General features: G+C 36.7%; 1 protein-coding gene across 10 annotated transcripts in view; it reads right to left on the reverse strand.

Moving 5' to 3' along the window:
• SOX6 (SRY-box transcription factor 6) overlaps nt 1-25841 on the reverse strand; it is a 578685-nt gene that overhangs the window by 114142 nt on the left and 438702 nt on the right. For 7 of the 10 annotated variants that reach the window (XM_008708903.2, XM_008708900.2, XM_040638853.1 and 4 more), the window contains 3 exons: nt 13958-14081; nt 1653-1732; nt 39-161 (listed from right to left, as the gene is read on the reverse strand). In XM_008708903.2, the coding sequence (XP_008707125.1) occupies nt 39-161; nt 1653-1732; nt 13958-14081 (327 nt within the window). The remainder of the gene's footprint in view (nt 1-38; nt 162-1652; nt 1733-13957; nt 14082-25841) is intronic. The other 3 variants (XM_008708901.2, XM_040638855.1, XM_008708906.2) reach the window with 3 other exon arrangements.

Consider the following 25841-nt stretch of genomic DNA (forward strand, 5'->3'; position numbering starts at 1 on the left):
TCCCCCACCCAATGAAGCACCAATGGAAGCATTCATACCTCAATCTGTTTGTGGTTGTAAGAGTGGCCACCACCATGTTCAAAGGTGTCCAAACTCCTGCCAAAACGGTCACTTAGGCCCTTTAGCCTTGGGTTAATTTGTGGGTGGGAGACATGACCCTTCTGTTTAGTAGCATATTCAGAAAAAAAAAAAAAAAAAAGACAAAACATACTGTCAGAACTCATGAAACAGAACACATATTTCTAAATCCAGGGTACTGACCACACCAAAGAATAGAAGGTAGAAGGCTGAGGACCCAGACACTGTCTTTCATAGAGACTTGCTTATAGGATCAAGCAATGGTACTGGTTTCACGCTTCTGCCTCTGACTTGAGAAGATACTCTAGCATAGCGATACGGGAAAGGAGACACAGATTAAGTTTATTAGGAGGGAGGTTTCCTTTTAGATTTTTCCAACTGTAGTGAGGTCCAGTGTTAGCAGTGGGGAAGGTGAAGTTTTGGAAGAGAAGTAGAGCTGCTGCCCCCCTTGGGCAAAACGTCGAGCTCTGCTAGGCAGTCCATAGTGGGTAACATCGTCCAGGCTTTCCGGATGAGGCTTATGACAAAAACTCAGAGTGTTGCAAAAATTATTTGCAGACCCAATTAAAAATACTCACAATGATGTTTTTTCATGGTAAAATATTTGCACATTTCTTATATTCAAGCCATAGAGGGAATAGCAAAGAAGAAAAAAAAAATGCCTAGCCAGATGCTATTCCCTTGTAAGAAAACGCAAAAATAATCACAGTAAATTATAAGAATAAAAGACTATCTTTAAACTTCCCACTGTGTTGAAATTCAAGTTCTCCACTATCACATACTTTCTAAATGTTTGAATACTGAAGGTTTAACCTTTATTTTAATGATATTATCTTTTTGTTTTTGTTAAAATATATATTCATATTAAAAGTCAACTTCCCATTAAAATGGCAGTGCTAGAAGGGTATAAAGATCACCGGGTCCTACTGTAAACCCCTCACTCTACTGTGAAGAAGATAAGGTACAAATGATTTTTTTATCCAGCCTCTAAAACACTGTCTCCCCCAGTTTCACATTATAAGTACAGAACCCTAATCCAGACTGCGGCGGGATGCCGTGCCCGGACTTTCGACTTGGCATGAAGCTAAAGATGAGAATGAGGCTACACATATTCCAGAGCAGTATGTTTATATTTTACCCAACAGTTAAAGTAATTTGGTGAAAACAACTCCTAGCCTATAAGCTGCAAGAAGGAAAATGCCCAACGTTGTTTTCTATTTTGATGTTTACGTGTAAAAGATCATTTGGACATAAATGGAGATGTGGATGGAAAACGGATAAGGAAATAGCTACCATATCCCATAGTAGTTGCCAGTAAAAAAAATTGTAAAACCAGTAACTCACCTGATAGAAAATACAGAGTACTAAGTCATATTATCATTTTTCCTTTAAAAATACTGAAATTGGCAGTTTTCTCTTCTATTTTCAGTATGGTAAGTACACAAGGTGTTAAACCTTCTAGGCTATGCTTAAAAATTATTTAACATTCAGGCCATTATTTAGCATACAGCTGGTTAGCAGTTTTCCACTAAAGAACTGGCTGGTATCCCACATTTTTTTCTTCTGGCACTTACCTGGAGCTGTAAAGGGCTGAGTCCAGAAGTAGCAGCAGCTGCCATTGTTGATGAAATGAACTGTACAGGGTAGTTATCACCTGTCGGAAAGAACAATGCATACAGGTTTAGACAATGCACAGGGAATCGCAGCAGACAAGTACAAACATGGTCCTTGGATTGCCTGAGCTTTACAACATTGCTCTAAGCCCAAACATCTGCAGAAACAAAAGGCTTAGTTGGGCATAGACTTGCAGTGCTGCCTTGGAACTTTTTGTTAACAGATAGCTGGTAGGCAAACTGGCAAAACATGAATGTGATGTTAAAAAAATTAAATGTGCAATTCAAGCATGTTCACTCCATTACAAATCTTGTAATACATCATTTTTTAAGAGTAAAAAAATATCTTAAAGCCAGGCTGACACTCAGTTCACTGAGAATGTATTAAGGTTTTTATGTTGGAACAACAAAAAGTTTTGGCTTGGTAGGCAAAGCAGAGTATTAGAGTCCAAAAAAGATTATGAGCTATTGACTGTCCATAACCCTAAACTTTATTTTACAAAAAATAAAGAAAAAATTTTAAAAATGCAACCTCTTCAATTTGATAGGGGCGAGAAGGAAGCTAATCTTATCTGCCAACATTCTGTGAAACGCCTGGTATCTCCATGAGAGTGGAAGCCGTAGCTTTCTGGGTTAACTTCTGGTGAAACCTAGTACAGAATCATGCACATGAGGCGCTTCTCACTTACTCTTTGATAATGACTTGATTAAATAGCCACACATTTTACACGGGATATCTGCATAAAAGTCTGATAGAGACTGAGCACGCTGTTCAGCAGAGGTCAATGCTACATCTCACGTCTGCCTCCACACCACTCCTACACAGGGGAAGGAAGTGCTTTCTGTGACCTGAGAACACAGGCTGTGTGCGGCGACGTGAAGAACCAAGAGAAAGTAATGAGGAATGTATTGTGATAGTGGTGACTGAAATCAAAATTAATACTCATGGATAAATTACACAATATCAGTGATTTAATGGAGTATCACTTTGGCTGCAGCTACTTATTTAAAGTCAGTGTTATGTACTATCTCTAGGCTATATTTTAATAGGCTGTTCCTCCACACATTTTTGACATTTATAATAATCATGCTGTTTTGCATGAACTTTTCCACACTGAAAGCTGAATGTAATAATGAAGAGACAGTGTAGAAAGAATCACAGCAATAAAGGTAGTCAATTGGAAAGCAATAAAATCTTTTTTTTTTTTTTTTTTTTTTTTTTTTTTTTTGACACTCACTACCTGAGCCTTCCTGGTGCCCCCTGCCTTCCAAGGCTGGCTTCCTGGAGCTCATCCTGCTTGCCACACCAAGTGCTCCTCAGCTGGCCCAATGTAAATGTTAAGTTGCTTTCACTTTTAACAAATTGTTAGCTTCTAATCGACACAGTCTCTTTGCATCATCTCCATAATACCTCATCAGACCATTGAGCACAGTGTGTGCTTGTACACAGTCCAGTAACAATTGGCTTCTGATTGCATATGGAGCACGGCGACAATGCATTCACTAACACGAGATTGTGCTGGTCTCCTATGGAGTCATGTTCAAAATATCTGATCTTGTTTTTCCCCTTCCATGAGGTTGATTTTGGTTTGCAGGGCTACATGAGCTTTTTAAAAAGGATAACTAGGCCAAATTATTTTTATAGTAAATGACTGTCGCTTTATGCTTAAATAATTCTGCTGATCTTCTTGATATTTAAACTAAATTATCTGAAGAAAGAATATCCTAATCTAAGTCAAATAGTATTTCTTTGGTTGATATCTTATCAGGTTAAAAAAAATCACAAAACGATACTAAATTAATGATGCTTCAAAAATAGGGGGAAAAAAATCACCATTCCAACCATCAACATGGACTGCCTCCCGGAACATTTTAGAGCTGTTCTTTCTTTAAATATCATGCATTATTCATACTAACTCTAAACCACAACCCCCCCTCCCTGTAAGTTTAATACCAGTTGCTTTATTTGTACTAAAACATTTTTCATGTCAAACATATTTAAAAAAATCAAACTCTAAAAGAATTCCCTGGGGCACTCCTTTTTTCATAGCTGTCATGCTTCTATGCTATGAAATAGCTGATTTTTTTTTTATAGTTTTTGGCTTGCCAGTTAATTTATTACTATCTCTACCACACCCTGTAGTACTCTCCAGCTCACCTGCTGGCTACAAACAGCTTTCTTTCCACTGCTGACAAGCATATTTTTAAAATGTTCTTAACCTTTCTACTGGTTTGAATCTGTGTATCTGAATACAATCTTTAGAAAGCTATTTCTCCAGAACATATCGTTGAATCAATACTAAAAGTAAAAATGAGTACATTAGAGCAATGGAGTATATTACAGAGAATGATGAGAAGAGAGGGAAAAGGGAAAGGCAGGAAAGGAAGAAGATAAGAGTGAAGAAGAGAAGGAGGTTAAAAGTAGCAGAGAAAAATGTTAAGAGGGAGACGGATTTAGGGTATTGCGAAGTTTAATTTTTTAATAATAAAGTTATGTGCTTCACCCCCACTCCTTTAATTTTCTCTTTGTAAGAGTCGGTCAAGTAAAAGTTCCCAGTGGCTGACTTGGCAAGAAATCAGTCAACATGTTGTAGCAATTTTTTTCAAATTTGTCTCTGGATTTGAAATGCTTGCGTGAGGATCCATTCTTTCTAAATTTGTACAAAGGGAGATGAAGCCTGTTGGAACAGGTCGGCTTGAGGCACTACTGTAATCTGGCCCTTGCTACTTCTAGTGTAAAAAGACAACCTCCAAAAGCCAATTTGGGAAATAACTCCCATTCTGTAAATTCATCTTTCCAGCCTCCTAGATTTTCCAACTGACTATTTTTAAATGAAGATTACAGAACAAATACAAAACAGATTTAAAACCTATAGAAAATTTGCCTGACATTAGTTTCACTTGTCACAATAGGCAACATTCCTTTGGAACAAAAACAGCTCCCCAGCAAGTCTCTGAATGAGAGAAAGTACCTTTTCTAATTTTCAAGGAAAGTGAAAAGTAGTCAGAACTTATTAAAACTTAAACACAGGAGAAGGGGACCTTGTACGAAGAACCTAGGACCCATTAGACTCAAGCTACCTCTTGCCAGAATACTCCTAGTTTCTGTAATTCAAATATAAATTTCACTTTTATTAAAAAGTCAAAAATCTCATGGGTAAAATTCTGTCCATTTACTTTGATTCCTCAGAAAGACAAGGGACTGGATTGTAGTCTCCTGAGATATTAACTTCAGAATTAACCTACTGAGAAAATCATTTAGAGAGCCTGGAAGGAGTAGAGAAATAAAAATACATTAACCAGGAGACAGGATTCAATGACTTTTCAGTAACTGATTCAAAATCTCACACTTCATTTTCCACCCTCTAAAATGGAATCAAAATACACTACATATCCCTAACTATCTCACAGATTACTGTGTGGTGGCATCACAGGATAGTGGTAAATTATCTGAGTTGCCAAATAACTTATAAGTAGAGCCCACTTTTATAAGCTACCCTCATTCTTGCTACAATATGGAAATATTTCAACCACAATCACCAGCACAGACTTGGACATGCCATTTTGCTTCTTGCCTGGATGTCTGCATTGAGAATAGCAAAATGTTACAATCCCTCTATATTCTGAAACAATGCCATAATCAATCTGAATTTATCTTTGTGAGGCATCACACTGCAGAAAAAGTTAGCAGGTAATGAATGACACATTTAGAATCCTAAAAATAAAATGCAACCTTCAATTTGTTCTGAGGACAACCGGACAAAAAAAATTGGCAAGGATTAAAGTATATATTGCTGATTTCATCATGCTGTTATTTCTCTTGCTAAATTTCTCCTCTATTCATCCAAGAATAGATCAATGAGGAGAAAAGTCTTGATCCCAGGGCATTTTCTAAGAACATATGCATTGTTTTTCATACCTTTAAAGAGATAAGAATCAAGGATCAATCTTATTTTCTTCACTCAGTTAGTAGATATATCCAGACTGTTGACCAATCATATGAAAATCCATGGTATTTGTCATAATAGCAATTAAATAAGTGAATGTGGATAAACTGATATAAATCCATCCATTACAGGGCACCTGGGTGGTGCAGTCAGTTAAATGTCTGACTCTTGGTTTCAGCTCAGGTCATGATCTCAGGGTCATGAGATAGAGCCCCATGTTGGGCTCCGTGCTCAGTGCAGGGTCTGCTTGGGATTCTCTCCCCCTCCCTTTGCCCCTCCCACTCATGCTTTCTCTCTCTCTGTCAAATGAATAAATAAATCTTTTTAAAAAATAAATAAATCCATCCATTACAAGAAATCAAAAAATATCAACTCAAAGTTCATGCCTTAATACAGCTCACCGATGATATAGCTTCCGTATGTGACGGAGGACATAGTTAAAGTAATCTTGATCTCCAGAACACTAGGTTAGTTTATGTGGATGTGCATATTTTCCTCTTGGATTTCAAAACTCTTATTTAAAAATGAAATTACTAATCTAAAGAACCTCAGAAAAACTGCCTTGATTTCAAGTAGATAAATTTAATTATTCAAGTATTCCAGTAATAGTGGTTATGAACCTCAGCTTTACATATTCTGGAAGAGGTAGAAATAGCTAGCATTACAAGATGAATCCATCTTGGCTGAATCCATACATATAAATCACATATTTTCCACAGCAAATAAAGAGCTAGACTTTTCTTAATATCATACACACTTAAACCATGTCTGCAAGGGTATAAAATATCAAATCAGAGAACTTCAGTCTGAATTCTATCTCCACTAATTTCTAGATGGGAAAGCTTGGAAAATTTAATCAACTTATTTACTATTTGTATCTTTTTTTTCTTTTAACAAAATAGATATAATGCCACCTATATCTTAAGTTGTCAAGAAATTAAATGAGAATATATATATATATATACATACATATATATAAAAAAATTACCTATACATATACACACATGTGTACACCCCCAACATATATATGCAAATGAATGGTACTCAGTAAATGCTAACTGAAATAAAGGAATTCAAAAGAAGCACTGGGTAACAGTTTTATACAAAAAAATTACACAATCTAGAAGAAATGGACACATTTCTTAAAACACACAAATTACCTAAAACAACTCAAGAAGAAATAGAAAATTTCAGCAGACCTATAACAAGTAAAGAGGTTGGATCAGTAAATAAAACTTCTCAACAAAGAAAAGTTGTGGACCAGACGGCTTCACCAGTAAATTCTTCTGAACACTTAAGAAAAATTAACACTGGGGGCATTTGGGTGACTCAGTCAGTTAAGCGTTTGACTCTTGATTCCAACTCAGGTCATGATCTCAAGGTTGTGAGATCGAGCCCCACATCAGGCTCCACCCTGGGTGTAGAGCCTGACTAAGATTCTCTCCCTCCCCCATCTCTAATAAAATAAAAATAAATAAAAACAAATAAATTTTTAAAAAGAAAAATTAACACTGATTCTTCCCAAAGCTTTCAAAATAATAGGAAAAGAAACACTTCCTAACTATAAAATAATGAGACCAACATTACCTTGATAGCAAAGTCAGATAAAGACATCACAGGAAAGAAAATTACAGATCAACATCTTTTATGAATATAGATGTAAAACCCTTCAACAAAATATTAGCATATTGAATCCAACAGCATATTAAAAGAATTATTCACCATGACAAAGCAGGATTTATCCCAGGAATGCAAAGGTGGTTCAACACACACAAAAAGATCAATGTAATACATCACATTAATAGAGCAAAGGGGAAGAAAATCACATAATCATCTCAATTGATGCAGAAAAGGCATTTGACAAAATCCAACACCTTCAGGATAAAAACTGTTAGAAATTTAGGAATAGAGGGAAAGTTCCTCAACACGATAAAGGATATTTATGAAAAATCCATAGTTAACATCACACTCAATGGTAAAAGACTGGAAAGCTTTCCCTCTAAGATCAGGAATGAGGTAATGATGCCTTGCTTTCACTGCAGCTATACAACATTATACTGTAAGTTCAAGACAGCACTATTAGACAAGAAAGAAGAGAAGAGAAGAGAAGAGAAGAGAAGAGAAGAGAAGAGAAGAGAAGAGAAGAGAAAGACAGAGAGGGAGGAAGGAAGGGAAGAGACAGAAAGGGATGGAGAGAGAGAAAGAGAAAAAGAAAGAAAGAGGGAGGGAGGGAGGGAGAGAGAGAGAGAGAGAAAAGTAAAGAGAGGGAGGGCAAAAGGCATCAAAATTGGTAAGCAAGAGGTAAAACTATCTCTATTTGCATATCACATGATCCTACACACAGAAAATTCCAAAGAATCCACAAGAAAGCTACTAGAGCTAATAAAGAAATTTAGCAAAAGTTGGCAATCTTGTAAAATTAACACACACAAATCATTTGTTTTTCTATATACCAGCAATGAACAATCCCAAAGAAAACTAAGAAAGCATTTCTATTTATAATGGTATCTAAAATAATTAAATACTTAGGAATAAAATCTAACCAAAGGGGCGAAAGGCTTGTACACTGAAAACTAATATAACATCGTTGAAAAAAATTTTAAAAGACCTAAATAAATGAAAATGTTCATCAACTGGAAGACTTAATATTGTTAAGATGTCAATACTATCCAAAGCAATCCATAGACTCAGTGAAATATCTATCAAGATTCCAAAAATCTTTATCACAGAAATGGAAAACCCAATCATCAAACTTATATGGAATTGCAAGGGACCCCAATAGCCAAAACAATCTTGAAAAAGAATAAAGTTTGAAGACTCATAATTCCTAATGTCAAAATTTACTACAAAGTTACAGTAATTAAAACAGTATGGTACTGGCATTAAGAACAGATAAACAGACCAATGCAACAGAATAAAGGGCCCAGAAATAAGCCCTTGCATATATGGTAAATTGATTTTTGGCAAGGGAGCCAAGAATATTCAATGAGGAAAGAATATCTTTTCAAAAAATGGTGCTGGGAAAACTGGATATGTGTATGCAAAAGAATGAAGTTGAACTCCTACTTTAAATAACATATAAAAATTAACTCAAATGGATCAATGACCTAAACTTAAGTACTAACACTATAAAACTCTAAAAAGAAAACACAGGAGTAAATCTTTGTATTTGGCAGCAATCTCATGGATACGATAGCAAAAGCACAGGCCAAAAGAAAAAAAAAAGATACACTTGCATGCTTCAGAATTAAAAACTTTCGTGCATCAAAAGATACTATCAAGTAAGTGAAAAGGCAACCTAAGAATAGAAGGAAATATTTGCAAATCATATGTCTGATAAGGGATTAATATCTAAAATATATAAAGAACTCCTGAAACTCAATAACAAAAACCAAATAGCTTAATTAAAACTGAACATAAAAATTTAAAAAAAAAATGGGGCGCCTGGGTGGCACAGCGGTTAAGCGTCTGCCTTCGGCTCAGGGCGTGATCCTGGCGTTATGGGATCGAGCCCCACATCAGGCTCCTCCACTATGAGCCTGCTTCTTCCTCTCCCACTCCCCTGCTTGTGTTCCCTCTCTCGTTGGCTGTCTCTGTCTCTGTCGAATAAATAAATAAAATCTTTAAAAAAATTTTTTTTTAAAAACTAAGCAAAGTACTTTCTCCAAGAAAGATATACAAATTTCCAATATGCACATGAAAATATGCTCAAAATTAATCATTAGGAAAATGAAAATCAAAACCGCAACGAGATACTAGTTCACATATACTAGGATGGCTATAATTTTTTGGTAAAAGTTGGAAAATAGCAAGTGTTGGTGAGGATGTGAAGAGATTGGAACTCTTGCATTGTTGGTGGCAGTATAAAAGGCAAGCCTCTGTGGAAAACAGTTTGGCAGTTTCTCAGAAAGTTAAACACAACTACCATACGACCCAAGATTTCTGCTCCTACATAAATATCCAAAAGAATTGAAAGCAAGGACTCAGACATTTGTATATCAATGTTCACAGCAGCAATATTCACAGTGTCTAAAATGTGGAAACAACCCAAGTGTCCATCAACAGATGAATGGGTAAACAAACTATCTATCTATCCATATATATAATATATATATAGACTCACACACACGACACACACACACACATATAGAGACATAGCCATAAAAAAGAATGAACTTTTGATAATATATTGCAATATGGATGGACCTTGAAAACATTATGCTTAGTGAAATAAGCCAGACATAGAAAAACAAATATTGTATGATTTCACTTATAAGAAGTGTCTAGAATAGGCAAATTCACAGAGGAAGACAGTAGACTAGAGGTTACTAGGGGATAGGGAGAGTTATCATTTAATGGACACAAAGTTTCCATTGTAGATGATTAAAAGTTTTGGGTATAGATAGTGGTGAAGCTTACACAACATTGTAAATGTATTAATGTCACTGAATTATACTTTTATAAATGGTTCAAATATTAAATATTATGCTATGTATACTTCACCAGAATTTTTTCTAAAAGAAGCACTAGGTATACTTATAAAATTGTTTTTGGTCATCAGGCAGAGGGATAATATATCTCAGTCCAATGCTCAGTTTTGGGACAATTCTAATGGATAAGGATGTAGTTTAATATTGTTAAATTTACTTAGTTTCATGGTCAGACTTTACCCACAAACCTAGTGCCTTAGAATTTTCAAAGAACTTACATACATTGTAACAAATTTAATCTTCGCACCCACACGGAGCAGTGGACATATTTCTTAGATGACAAAAATGTGAGGCTCAGCAAGGCTAAAGGACATGTTCAAGTAAGAATTAAATAAAAGAATCCACGTAAAATATTTAGCACAGTGTTTGGCACAAAGCAGCCTATTCAGGGGGCTTTAGCTATTATATTATAATAATGACTGGGTGGAAAGCCAGGAGCAGGCAGAGATCCTATTCCCAGAATCTCCTAGGAAGCCAAGGGGGCTGCTCCAGCAGCAATTATTTTAAAAATCCGAACTACACAAAGTCCATGGGTCAGCCTCACCATCCCTGGCATGCGAAAGATGCTATCCATTATTTTTATTTTATAGCCGATTCAATCCTGTCTGACATACACATTTCCAGCTATGAAAGAGGCTTAATCTTTTAATTTTCTCAAATATATTTGCTTAAACACATTTATATTGCCCCAGATTGCTGCATCTCTGTTTCATGATGTGAAAGAGCAAAGTAACCAAATTCTGTCGTGTATGTTCTGGGCCCTGATGAATTTTTTCTAGAATGAGGTGTCTAATTACAGAACCAGTAAAAAATAAATAAATAAAAAATAAAAAAAAATTAAGGATTAAAACTCAATAAAGCTATGTCTACGGATATTAATCTGATAGATATTCCCACTGAAACTGCACAACCCCTGTAGGCCACATGGCTTCTCAGCAACCCACCAAAGTGGGAGGACTTGTTTTGTGTTTATGGCACACCGGGACTCTGATATGCCCAGGGCAATGTTTAAAATTATCTGAAGGGAAGAAGGTCCATAGCCCTAAGTATATTTGTTTAGACTATCCTAATAATGGATTCAGAAACAGTGAACATCACCCTCAGATAGCCCGTTTGCTTTCTAGAAATCAAGACAATTATTCAATCAGCTGAAGGCACAAACACTATGGAATTGTTTCAGGTTATGGGAAGGTGAAAAAGAGCAAAAAGAGAGGCATTTATTTTCTAATTTATAAAGACCAAGATAGTAATTGCTCATCCTCTTGTCTAGGGGATCAAAATATAAAGTTATGCTACCATTTCACATCTTTTATATGTGACAGAACTCTCTTCTAAAAATTTAATCATTGTTTCACATGTATTTCAAGTGAAATTATCATAGCTCAGTTTGGAGCAAAAAGTTTTCCCAGTCCGATTCTAGTCCAACACAATTCTACTCCCCCAGTTCATGTGAAGGACAAAACACTGCATAGATTAAGTCGCCCGAGTATGTACTTCTCTACTAATTGCATAAAAACAAATAATTTTAATCCTTTTAAATATAATTTGTATATACAATAAAACCCAGATCAGCCAAAATATTAGAGAATTTAGAGCTCTGGTTAATAAAATCCTCTGACATAACTTAGAGGTCACCAGAAAATACTTTATCAGCCTTGCTTGTGATTAAAAATTGTCCTATGTGCCCAAATCCAGGTCATGCCTTAACCAACAGGTTTTTGTTTTTTGTTTTTAAAGATTTTATTTATTCATTCGACAGAGATAGAGACAGCCAACGAGAAAGGGAACACAAGCAGGGGGCGTGGGAGAGGAAGAAGCAGGCTCCTAGCAGAGGAGCCTGATGCGGGGCTCGATCCCATAACGCCGGGATCACGCCCTGAGCCAAAGGCAGACGCTTAACCGCTGTGCCACCCAGGCGCCCCAACCAACAGGTTTTAACCACCATAATCAAACACAATTCCGGTACCCCTGAATGCTACTGTATGCTGCTCACATGTTTTTCGATGGAGATAACAGTTCTGCGCAACACTTTCCCAATCTCCGTATTCTTCTTAGTTACTTACTAGTCTCATTGATGCTGTGTGAGAAGAATTTTTAAAAAGTCGTCCAAATTCATTAACTATATAACAATATATTGCCCCATGAAAAATGGCATTATTGTTTTGACAAAATTAGGTTAGTAACATGTGAACTGTATCAATGTTATGTCCAGTAGAAATAAGGCTCATACCCGATTTTTAAATGTGGAGCATTTTAAATTTAGAAGCACTGAAATTAAAGTAAGGGTTTCTACAGACGAAAAGGTTTCTAAGACTGGTATAGGGATGACAACTCAGATTCAGGGTAAACCAGTAAATTTAGCTTACATCAATGTTCCAAAGGAAGTCAAGATGGAGAAATAGTTCAGAACTACTTAGGGAGATCAGGGAAGGCCCGAACCACTGCACTGACAGAAACACAGTCTCTGACAAAATATACTCCTGCCCTTAATATGGATATCAATTTCATAGGGAATATACCTTGCTCTAAAAAATCCCACTCTAGAAAAGTTTAAACGATAAAATTTTCTTTCATTCAGGTATCCCAAAATCTTTGGTAAAACCAGGTCTAATTTGTATCTGAGGAATTTTCAAAGTCAGTTATTAAAATGAGCCGATTCCTTAACATCTCTATTCCCTGAAACACATGAGTTCTGACAGGCAACCTACCTTTCCTCACAAGGAAGGTGGTAATCCACAAAATGCAAAAGAGTAATCAATAGCAATAAGCAATTAAGATAGATGTTAAAACTCACTAGGTTTGTTTTTATGCTACTTAGTAAGCTTCCTTACTGAGGATTTCAGTAAAGTGATTTAGATTTTATTATTACTTTAAGCACATTAAAATGCCTGTGTTCACTTTATAAACCCTCTGCCCAAAGAAACTGCTGCACTCAGATTTGGTGGTTAATATAATCAGGTTAATATGTTAAAAAGAACTTGACACGGAAATTATTAATGAGTAGAACAAGGTCACTACTTCTGAGCTGAGGTCACTTACAAAGAATGCACAAATGAAATTAAGGTTGACTTTATTTACTTGACTATCTTCTTACATTGGATTCCTTTGGCAACATATCTTTAAACATTTAAAGCCCTGTTTACAAGGAGGCTCTGTAAGAAGCTTCAAACCATTATGTCCCTAATTGAATTCCCCAGGAGTCCAGTAAACTCAGAGGAATAAAGAAAAATCCTAACATTTGCTAAATCATCTCAAAACATATTTCACTGCAAGGTTATGTGACCTGTTTCTGAAGTTCAAAGATGAATGAGAAAATACTACTGAATGCTTCATTATTTAAACTCAAATCAAAAGGAATCTTACCTATTAGCAGTGAGCTAATTAAATCAGTCCCGTTTTAACTTTTCTTCCAGGAGAAATCAGACAACAAACAACAGTAACATTTTATAGTGTATGTGACCACTGTCCCAGAGCATGAAAGCTCCCAGGAGGAGGAGGGAAGGGTCTTTAACCAAAGACAATTATTTGCAGTAAAGGTATGAGAGAGAGGGGACAAAAATTTGTGGTCCTCAGGGAAAGTAGCATTCTGTCTGCGAATTCAGAACAAACCAAGTGGAAAAAGAGAAAGCAAAAGTTTTTAGCAACCAATGAGTTTGTGAACGTGCCCCCTTCCCAATTAACTTCCCAATTCTAAATTTACGGGAAAATCAGCTTTTATGATCGTTTTATTCATAGTTCCTTTGTAGGCTCCCGTGTTTGTTGTGACTACTAAGCAAAAACATGGGGATCTTAGCATTTCCAAAAGAATGTTAAATTCCTCTCTACTTACCTGGTTTGTATGTTATTCCAGGGGGGAAGAGGAAGCCCTGCTGGGCGGCAGCAGCTGCTGCCAGGGTCCGCTGGTCATGTGGAAAAATTGGGATCATGAGCGGAGGCATGTGACCCTGAACCTGCTAAACAGAAGAGAGCCTATGATCAGACAGAGAGCAAATGTATGCCAAGAAGTATTTGTTTTTCACTCCTGCTGCTGTGCTGGTACCCAAACAGCCACCCACTTCTGACTTCATTCCAAATCTGCTCCCTGAGAAAACGCAGGCAAAAGTTACCAAGTCCCTGTTCTTAGATCCCATTAGCACTACAAGGACACAATCTCCTTGTGAATTTGCCTCATCCCTGCTTCCACCAAAGTGTGGTGAATGGTTTTCTTTTATCTCGACTCTTTTCCTTTTTCCTTCTTTTTTTTTTTTTAACAAAACAACTGGAAGAAGTAAGTTTGCTTCTTACACCATGCAATGTTGAAAGGTTTTGTCCTTTCGTGCTTTGCATTCTGCCCTTTATTGGGAAAGCAGTATTTAGTATCCTTGGTCAGAAAATAATATCTAATTGTTATATATTCCAAAAGCGGTATCTCCCCAGTCTAGGTATCTTATTTCAAAGCCTTACCATATTATGTTAAACATACAGCTCTTCAGATTTAAGGCTACTACATCTTGGCTCCCAATTAAACTAATATTCTTTGCCATACACACCTCGATGTAACATATAAATTGCTTGTCTGGCTTAGCAGTTTTACAGCTTTATGCACTTCCATGTAGCTCAGTAATTATGGAGTTGTATTCAGAGAGCATTTCATAATAAATCCTACTATATCAAATTTCATTTGACCTCAATAAATGTATCAAAGAGCACAAAAATGCAAAATAAAAAATCTTCACTCTATATCAGTATTTGTATTCCATATAAAGAAAATAAGAGCGATGACAAAATCATGCCTGTGAAATCACATTTTAATTTCCTAGCTCTCTTTTTTACTCTATGCATGCTCTGTGCATACTCTGATTCCAGGAGAGCATCACAGGAAGGTTTTGTCCGGGCTTTTAGTGCATGATTTTATAGGCCAAACTACAGGACTTTTGTTATTTAAAGATCAAAACTAGAATGTCCTAACAGAAGTGATCTTTAAGTTCAAACTGGGTCTTTGGGCTCTTTACTCATATAAAAAAAGAAAAAAGCTGCATTATAGCCTGTTTAACATTTACCAATAATTTTTACCAAAGAGACAAACATTTACCAATAATTCTACCAACCCCCAGCCCTTCCCCTGTTTAAATTCTTAGATCTCTTCAGGCAAAATTCCGTATACTGGCCGATGACCCTGTTTAAATAGCGCCAGCTTGCCTTGTCCTGTCCCTGTTCCCTCCACAGCCAGGGACATGGTGCAAAAATGCTTCCGTGTGGGTCTAAGAGGTTTCATTTACCAACAGTTTTTCTCTAGGGAAAGCCCTAAGATGTGGGTTAATAAAGGGCAAGCAAAAAATAAACACTTTACAGTATTTTTCTGAATTCATTTCTCAGGAAAATCAACTTATAATAAAAAGGTCTTTGTGCAATTACTACCTTGCCAGTGGGGCGTGAAAGAAACTAGCTTTGGGCAGCTATTTCTACCATTTTAGCTGAGGTAAGCCCGAGTTCTGTACGTTGGAGTACAAACCCAGCCTGCGTAAGTTGAAGCTGATCCCCTCGTGTCCAGGTCTTGCCTTTAACTCTGAAGAAAAGCACTTGGTTTGCTGTTCAACTCCAGCTTGCTGTGACCTGATGCAAACCTGAGATGTCAAAGATGAGGGCACTGTTCTATGTCAGAAAATAAAAGTCTTTTTTGTAGGTGACTGTTGTTCAGTGCAAGAGTACATCAAAGGAAATCATTTCATTTACTTCTAGAAATATGGTTCCTAGCATGCATCTAGAACAGCACAGATGCTTTATGCTCTAAAGGGGAACAAGAAAGTGAGAAGTCTAGGCATCGTATTTATTTATTCTTTCCTTCTTTTTAACGAACACTTATGAAGTTATTCTTACATGCTATGGATCTTGAGAAGTAGCTGAAAAACTGGAGGCTGTTAAGCTTGGGAGAGAGAAGATACAAGGTTATCTTCATATGGCAAAAGAAGTAGATTAACTCTGAGCAGTTAAAAAGGGTGGAACAAGACTCAGAAGAAAGAGATTTTAAGGGAAGCTTAATGTAAAGAAGAATTTTCTAAAAATGAGTTATTCAACAATCACTCCGATTAAAGAGGCCATGTGTGTCATTTCCCTAGAGGTGGCCGAGTAAAGGCTGTATACCCATACGGTAGAGACACTTTAGAGGCTAAGCATAAGTAAAAACCTGACTATAGAGCCTTTTCAACTTTATAATTCCGATTTTTTTCAAGCTCAGCATTAGGAAGATAATATGATGTAGTCATTCCTTCATTCATTCGTTCACCACACATTTGTTCAGAATCTACTATGCCTACAAAGGCTTTGCTGTCAAACAACTCGGAGCTTAACTCTTTATACGGCCATTTCCTTGGCTGTGTGATCGAGAACGGTTACTTAACCTTTCCGTAGTCTGCGTCTATTTCTTCATGAAAAGCTAATGATACTTCCTTACATGGTTACTGTGAGGATTAAACAGACCAAAAAGTAACACTTGTGGCACAGTGACTGGCACAAAATAGGCGCTTGGGAAATGTTAGAGCCTTGCTTTTTTCTTACAATAGTTTGCATATTCAGTTCTAGAAAATTATCAAATTATTGAAAAGAAAAAAACAAGAAATAGTGGCTCTTGCCCATAACTCTACTTCAAAAAAGAAAACATGAACCAACTAAATAATTCAGTTTGACAGGCAGAGGCTTGTCATGTTCTTAGCAGACACTAGCCCTCAGAGAGCATTATCCCACCGCAAGCATCTAGAAAACCATGAAAAAGAAGGGGTGGGATTACAAGGATCACGTGAAGATGGAATTTGGGAACTTTGCTGTTATTCATTACACACCATCTTAGGAAGAAAACATAATTTTACTTCTACATTGATGCCCGAGCTCTTCAGATCATGAGACAACATAAAGGGATCAATGGCAATTAAGCATCAGACTTGATTCTTGAAGTTTGGTGTCTGAAGATATTTCTTTTGTAACTAGCTATGTACATGAGATAACTAAGTAAACCATCTAAGGTCACCTTCAATGCCAAAGAGCTGTAGGTGTTTCCTATTAACATAAGTTAATAGGAAGTTCCTTTCCATCCATCACCCTCTACAAAGTAGGATATGTTAGAAACTTTCAATGCTAACTATTAATTCAGAGGCAGTTTCAATAAATTGAGGGATAAAGTAAATAAGAAGGGGGACAGAAGACATTGCGAAAGCAAAGCGATGATAGAATCAGAGTTTGGAACAGAGCTTAGAGTTGATCTAGCCTTGTAGTTTTCAAAGTGTGGTACCTGACCAGTAACATCAGCAATGCCTGAGAATGTCATAAAAGCAAATTATCAGGCTCTACCCCAGATCTATGAATCAGAAACTCTGGGAACTGGGTCTATCAATCTAATATTTAGACTAAAATTAAATCCAGGGCAGTGATTCTCAAACTTTAGTGTGTATCCAGTTCAGCCACAGGGCTTGTTAAAACAAAGACTGGCCAGCCCTACCCTCAGAGCCTCTAAACCAGTAGATCTAGGTGGGGTCGGAGAGGGTACTTTCCTGCCAAGTACCCAGGTAAAGCTGGTGCTGCTGGTCCAGGGACCACTCTCTGAGAATCACTAATCCAATTCAAACCTCTCAGTTTACACATAGGGAAACAGGGGGCTAGAGAAGCTAAAAGACATGGCCTGAGATCACAGTGCCTATGACAGGGCTGGATCTGGAATCCAGAACGGCCCATCACCCTGACCAGTGCTTTTTCTGCTACATTGCATGGGCTTCCATGAGAGAAAACAAAAAACACATGTGTATGCTCTTTGGGTAGAGAAAATCTGGAGGTCTGCAACCAAAAATGATTTTCTATTTCAGATGTGTATTGTTGGAGTACAGATAGTACGTTGCTCAGTTTCAGTTTGTTGTTTCTTCTCTCTTAGTTTGTACCCAGAAAAATTTGATCACATCTATTGTCATTAATTTCAGTAACTTATTATAATACAGTCATTAGCAATGATCATTCAGCTCTGATTGATAAAATTGCCCTTAACTTATTTTAAGTAAAACAATGATATGAAAAATCAAAATGCCCCTTATTAGAGACAAGCCGAGATACCCAGTAGCAAATAGAATCTAGGCCAAGAGAAGATGATGAAGCGCTCCTCTTGTAAGTCTAATTGCAGAAGTGATAGCAGTGATGATGATGGTAAAGATAATCATCCTCTTCATCACAGCTGCTAATATTCTCCAGTATTTCCTATATATCAAGCACTGAGAAAGTGATTTACGTAATCTATCTCATGTAATCCTCAAAACTCTATGAGGTATTTACTATTATTCTCGTCATTCATTTAATGAGGACAAAATCATGAGAGGCTCAGTAACTCAGCCAACTAAAAAGTGGTGGAGCCAGGATTCAAGTCCAGGTTTGTCAGACTCGGAGTCTATACTTTCAAGTACTACACCGTATTAACCATCAAGTCATCTTTTGTTAAACAGACCTAAATGAGATAAGGAATATAATTCTTTGTAATAACAATTGACTGGAAGTTTGATAAAGATAATTGTAAATTCACATGCATTTGTAATAAATAATACAGAGAGATCCCATGAGTCTTCTCCCCCCAGCGGCAATAACTTGAAAAACTGTAGTATGATAATCACAACCGGGGTCCTGACATTGATAAAATCCAACCACCTTATTCAGATTTCCCCAGTGTGATATTATTTTAAAGGAATTATATGTCTTCAAAACTCACAAGGGTAATGGAGGTCTATGAATACTTTCAACTACCACCTTTTACAGAAAGCTGACCAGTATGGCCCAGTGCAAATAATACGAGAAGCAAGCATGTATTAAAGCAACGATTTCCACCTTTCATAGATTTCCATTTACTGTACTTACTAGAAAATTATTGATTGGAGGTGGGACAGAAATGGAAAGCAAAGACAAGGAACGGAGGAGAGGTGAGGAAAGAGGGCTTGGTAGCCACACAAGAACCACACAAGCATCTAAAATATTTTTCTCCTGTTAAAGTTGTGAATTAAGTTTGCTGCATTGAGTGTCAGGGCTTAAGGCAAACAAAGAATTGTGATTGTACAGAAAAGCCCCACCCTGCTCTGGAGAATGTAAGTCTGCCTTTCCCCTTCCTTCCCATCATCCTGTTCTCCCATTTGATGACACGCCAGGGAAGGCAGTCACACTGGAAACAACAACTTCCAAAAATACTTTACTAAAGAATAAAAACTAATAGAATTCCCCTCATTCCATCAAAGAATGACCAGTCTCCACATGTCTTTTCCCAGAAGTTATCAAAATTTCAAATAGCATCTTCTTTTCTTGAAAGCGTAGCTTTCCCTTAGCACAAATTCAAAAGATCTTTTCATTATTCCATAGGTAAAACTGATGTGGTTAATACAAAGAGGAAAATTTGATGTGGCCAAAAATACATCCCTGAGCATGAAGCTGCATTATTTTAACTGCTTTGCAAGTCAGCAGTAACAGGCTGGGGACGAGAAACCAGAAACTCCATCATAGGTGAAGCTTAGTCAGTGCGTCATGAAAGAAACGAACCGCGGGTGCCAAAGCACACTTGTCCACCAATTTTAAACTTCCACAATCCCTGGCCAAAGTGTTGCCCTTTTGGAGAAAGTGGGGAACACATTCTTGATCAAACAGGCTACATGCCCAGAAATTTTAATTGCTCGGTGTTCCACGCATCTTTCAGACAATCGAGACAGCAGCAGATGCGCGTGAAACACTTAGGTTCTGTCTCTTCCTATTCGTAAAACAGCATTGTTGCATCAACACTTATCCCCTTTGTTTTCTCTGGGCTAAGTTGTTGATGATGCCATTTTTTGCCATCTGCCCCAGAGCTTCATTAAAGATACATGAATGGGCTAACTGGCCTGATATCTTGTGAGGAACAGGTGCTATTGTTTGTCCCTGAAGACTTGTACTAAAGATATGACTCAGAATACTTGAGAAAGAGCATCTGCAGCAGTCAGTCAGAGAGCAACTTGGCAGAGACCTGGCTATGCGCTAATATGCAAACAGAGTGACACTCAGGGGGACTCATTTTCTCTTTCATGAAGATTATTTAACTTTTTTGATGATGGGAAATACATATTTGTATTGAAAATCATGACCATATTAATGTCTATTACTGAGTTAAAAACAGTGAGCAAGTGAAGATCATTTTAACGCTTATTTCTAGTAAATCGTTCCTTATGTGGTTTAATTGAAGAAAGCTTCTTTAATCTGTTGGAAGGAATGTTTCCAATGTTTGTAAATGATGACAGAGAAAGAGAGACAGAGATAGAAAACGCGGCGTAAGAAAGAACAATTGGAGAGGGAGAGGGGGACATGGAGGGGATTTCCTAAAGGCCCTGTTCTTTATTGCAAAGAATAGCTGAGTCATTGGTATGAAGTGTTACCACTGTACAAGCCTCAGTATCTATAGAGTGAAAGAAATAAAGGACCCAGAAACCTTGCATGAAAAACCTCAGGGTCAGGGAGGTGTCTTCTTAGTGCCAGAAAGTACACGCCGAACTGTACATGGATCTCAGTTAATTCTGGAGAGTGAGGAGGGAAAGGATCTCATTGATAGGCTGAATTCATGCCTTAACACAAACCCTTTTCCAACCATTTTTGCCTACAACCTGTCTAAAATATTGACTATGGTTTGCCCTGCCTTAGAAAGCGTGACGCAGTAGTCAGCATATTGAACTTCTCTTGGTTGGAAGTACACAAAGGAGCCTTATATTGTATATGGTCTACTGCTTATTCATAATCATCTCTCACCAAATAAATTGAGTGTCCTGAATGGCCTGTGACATTTATATTTCTACATGCTCCACTGCTCTTATCACAAGGCTGAGGATACAGTAGGCGTTTCGTGTCAACTGATCAATGAGAGAACCACCTAAGTAAGACCTAACAACCTGTTTTCTGAGCACCAATATCCACAGAGTAGTTAATGGTATACCCATCCATAAGTAGGTGAATGCAAACAATTACTTTTATTATTATGAAAGATAATAATAATAAAGTGACTTAAAATAAATCTTGATATCACCCTGTTTGCTTTTCATTTTCTTATTTAGCAAATCTCTGGCTGCTACAGCTAACAGAGGCTAGCAAATCTTTGCTTGTAGACAATCTAGCTCTAGCAGGAGAAAAAAATCAACTTTCATCAGGAACAATTCTGGGACGAGAAAGAGTATTTGAGAACACAAGAGTCCCATCTTCCCAGATGTTTCCCACCAACTTCCAGTGGATATACATTGAAAAAAATGTGGCTGCATCCTGAAGTCCTGCTTTGCTTTTGTTTATTTGTTTGTTTGTTGATGGCAAAATATTCTGTCCCTTCCCCCCTCACATCTCTGTCTCTCTCTCTCAGGTCCCACGGATAGTACACAAAACACCTTGTTACCATTGTTAACATTCATCTTTACTTAGTGCAATTGCTTCCAAGAACTTTGCATACTACTGCCACCACTCTTTTCAAAATCCTCACTAAGGGCCAAGAAAAACCCTGGAAAGGTAGAACAAATTCAAGATATTATAGTTCCAAGACATCCTTTTAAAAACGCAGGCATTATTCTTTCAAAGTCTTACGTTTTAGTTTAAACCTTAATGAAGAGCTAACTTTACACTTATGATACATGCTTTTCTCTATGTATATTATACTTTAATAAGAGGTTAATTTAAGGAAAAAACAGAAAATAACTTCAGTATTTGACTTGTCTTTATTCATTTACACTGTTAAATATATGTAATAAAATATCTAAAATATTCACAGGAGAAATAGAAAAGACGTATCTTGCCCCCAGCTTCACTATGTCCCCACCCTCACTACCAAGAGTAAGACATGCAAACAAAGCATTCTTTCACTAGGTTGGTCTTTAAGATAGTTGTTTAAATCCACATCATAGTCTAGCGTTTTCCAGGTCTCTTCCGTGGTTACACAGGACAGAAACGATCATTGAGAGGACAAGCACAAAGACTCCTATCTATCAGGTCAATAGACCACGTTGTAAAAATCTTCTTTAGGTACATATTCAGGGAGAAATGTTAATAGCCCTGAAAGAGTCAATCTTGTCCTCTGCATTAACACCTCTTTTTATATTCTCAGCCTACTGTACACACCCACTCAATTCGCATTTTCTAAAATGGGCAAATATCTCATTAATCTACCAGGATCATCAGTAGTCAAATGTCATTATTTTACGTTTCACTCATTTGTACATTTTCTGTTTAAATATTGAATTTTCAAAGAAAAGAACATGGATTCAGCACTAATGTAATCATAATTCCTAGCATCTTTTACTTATCTGTCCCCTCACTATCTGAAATAAAGAGCTCCACATGTACAAGATGACCTCTTACACTCCTAAGAAACATGCTACTTCATAAAGGAAGTCAGCAGAGTCTGTCCTCAATCAGCTATTCGGCAGCCACTTACTGAGCACCTAGCACTATCTGATGGTATGCTAGGTAGGCACTGGGAATATAAAGATACCATAGAGAAGTCTATAGCCTTATTTTATCAGGTAGTGGTGTTAGGTTTGTTTTCACTTATATAGCAGTATAAATCATCCGGTTTGTCAGCTTACTTTGCAATAGGGTCAACAGAGAAAGGAAAGGTATGCTTAAAAAGAAAACTAAATTACAACAAAAATTCCATTAGGTATCTTTTCATGGTCTTCCTATGGCCTATAACCTAGAAACATTTTGAGACTATTTATGAGGACAAAAGTCAGATTACTTTATAAAATGGATGATAAATGTTAATTAAATGTGTTTAAATTATCTTACTATGTTTTAAGAAACTCTCACCAGGAGGGAAGTAGAATATCCTGGCCACAGAGAAATTAATAAAACATGTTATGCAAAAGTAAAATTTATGATTCATTTGGAATTAGATATCTACCACCTTTTCAATCCATACAAATGCATAATCTTGTCAATTAAATATTATTGTTAAGGTCTAGTAGTATGTTAAAATCACTTTAAAGTGCAACTAAGGAAAATTCATGTGTGTTTATTACTCCTTAAGGATCTATTAGTGGGTATTTTATTCAGATTCGTGCTGTAAAATCTGCATAAACTCAGCATATTGTTATCCCCATGTGTGCATTTGTTTGGTTAAAGCAGAACAGCAAATCTCAATTTTTGCAACTTCTGGAAAAGTCAAGAGAACTAAAACAGTCTTAATTTTAATCAGATACAAACAGTTATCACTACAGAAGTGAAGAGTTGACTATTATGCAAATAGTCACAGTTAGTGGTCACCAGGCCATCACAGAAGACTGAGCTATTCAATTACTTTAGATATTTCCAAAGACTAGTGAAGATGAATGCTTCTTCTCCACCCTGTCTTATTTCCACAGGAGTATGAAACATATTAGAGACTAATGATTGTTGTTCTCAAATGGAAACCCCATTAAATACACAATGATCAAAATGTTTGGCCAAGATGGAAATTAATTTTTTTCAAATTTTGTATAAATGCCATATAAATATGGGAACATTGTGAAGAATGCAGCATTCCTTTCTTTGTAACAATCAAATTCAGATATAAACCTTTCATAAACTTTTGACCTGTAATGAAGGCAAGCTGGCTTTTACCCCTGAAGCATTTTACACAAGCTTATTCTGTTAGCAATGACCAGAGTTCAATTATTAAATACCTCCTCCAGAAATGCAGGTTTACATCTTAGACTACAAGTCTTGTTAAAATTACGCACAACTTAAAGGCAGGGACTTTGTATCTCCCCAGGGTTTAGTAAAAGTCCCTCTCTTGCACAGAGTAGGGACTCAACAAATATTTGTAATATAAACACATTAAAGAAATTTCATTCTCTGTTATTTAAAAACTAAGCCACAGAATTCTCATTTTTTAATCTCTGAATCAATTCAATGTCCTTTCATCATTTGCAATCCTCAAATCGAAGCAACGGAAATATGCATCTGTTCCAAACATACTTCATCACAGCAATCTTTTCTTTTGGCATGCCATGGTCAGATTCTGAAGTTGGTGTGAGAATACAAACATTGACTTTATTCATTCATTTGAAAATATTTTTTAATGACCGAGCTCTCCTAGTACATCTCTTGAAACTTTTCTATAGTATAGAGAGGGCTCTAAGCTTCTTTAATGATTTCATCATCATCAATTGCAATCCTTACTGACAGAGATGATAAGCTCTTCTCACCAGAAGAGCCAAGAATACAGTTTTCCAGAATAATAATAAAAAATTTGTTTGTTATATCACAGTGGACTGGTTATACAATATAGAATGAATGACAGAAAAATATTTAAGCATCAGCTATCGTGGAGAATAGAAGCAGTTTCATCTGCAGTGAACTCTGAACAGAACATAAATGAGATGTCGAAGCTAATGACAGCTGGGACTCAGCCATGGCAAGCTGACCTTCCCTAGAAGTATCAATGAGAGGGGCACCTGGATGCCTCAGTTGGTTAAGCGTCTGCCTTCGGCTCAGTCATGATCCCAGGGTCCTAGGATGGAGCCCTGGGTTGGGCTCCCTGATCAGCGGCGCATCTGCTTCTCCCTCTGCCCCTCCCCCTTTTCATACTCTCTCTCACTGTCTCGCTTACATTCTCTCCCTCTCTCTCATAAATAAATTTAAAAATCTTAAAAAAAAAAGTATCAATGAGAAATGGTGCCTGATAATGTAATTGGGGTGGGGGCCAGAGAGGTAAAGTAAGGGGATCGTTATAAAGAAATGGATACTGAGTAAAAGCATAAATAATAACTATACCACATGAAATAACCTGCAGGTTTTCACTCTTTATCATACTCTAATACATGCAACTTTAATGTCACTTTGGAATGTAACCTACAGCTCCTGCCCGGCCCTCAGCATCTGCACTTCTACTAATACATACACATTTACACACACTTCTACACCTGCCACCCCAGCTAAATGCACAAGTGTGTCAACACTGAAGATGATGTAAGGATAAGCTACCATGTTGATTTAAAAAGAGACATTTTCTTTATTTTTGTATTTTGATTTAGTACTATGTTCATATTAAATAACTTAGATACAATAAAGAAATGTGTCTATTAAAAAAGGTAACGTCCAAACTCCCTAGCCTAGTCTGGCATTGAAATCACCCTACAAGATGTTCTTAATGTACCTCTCAAGGTTGTTTCCTACTACCTTTACCATCTTTCCTGTCTTGATTTCTACAGCTTCTAAGTCTTTGCTCAAGCCATTTCTTCTCACTTACATATAGAACGATCTTTCCTCTCCTCTTTGCCTTCCCCCAGTTCAGCTCAAATTCAACTCCTCCATGAAAATCCTCCAAGCATGAATTTCTTTCCCTCTGTCAAACTTTACCCTGCATATACTGTATTGAATTTTTTAATGGTTTTCATTTCAATTTTCCACTATTCTAGGCACCAGAGAAATAGGAGTACACAAAATCCCCTACCATTATCTACGAGGGAAGACAGACAACATACAAATGAATGTGTATATGTATGTTTGTATACACACACATAAGCAATTATATAAAAATATAACAGTTCATAATTGATGCTGTATCTTAAATTTCTTTTTATCTGGAAAGGAATAGAAACCCAGGCCCAAAAAGAAATGGGATGATATGCTGGTCCATTCAGGTCAGTAATAATAAAAAAAAAAATAACCAGGATTCAAAGTGGAAAATAAATACATTGAATTTTCCAACATTCTTAAAGTAAGCAATCCTACTGAGAAATTAT

This window comes from Ursus maritimus, unplaced genomic scaffold, assembly GCF_017311325.1.
Source record: "Ursus maritimus isolate PB19 unplaced genomic scaffold, ASM1731132v1 scaffold_23, whole genome shotgun sequence".
Lineage (NCBI taxonomy): Eukaryota > Metazoa > Chordata > Mammalia > Carnivora > Ursidae > Ursus > Ursus maritimus.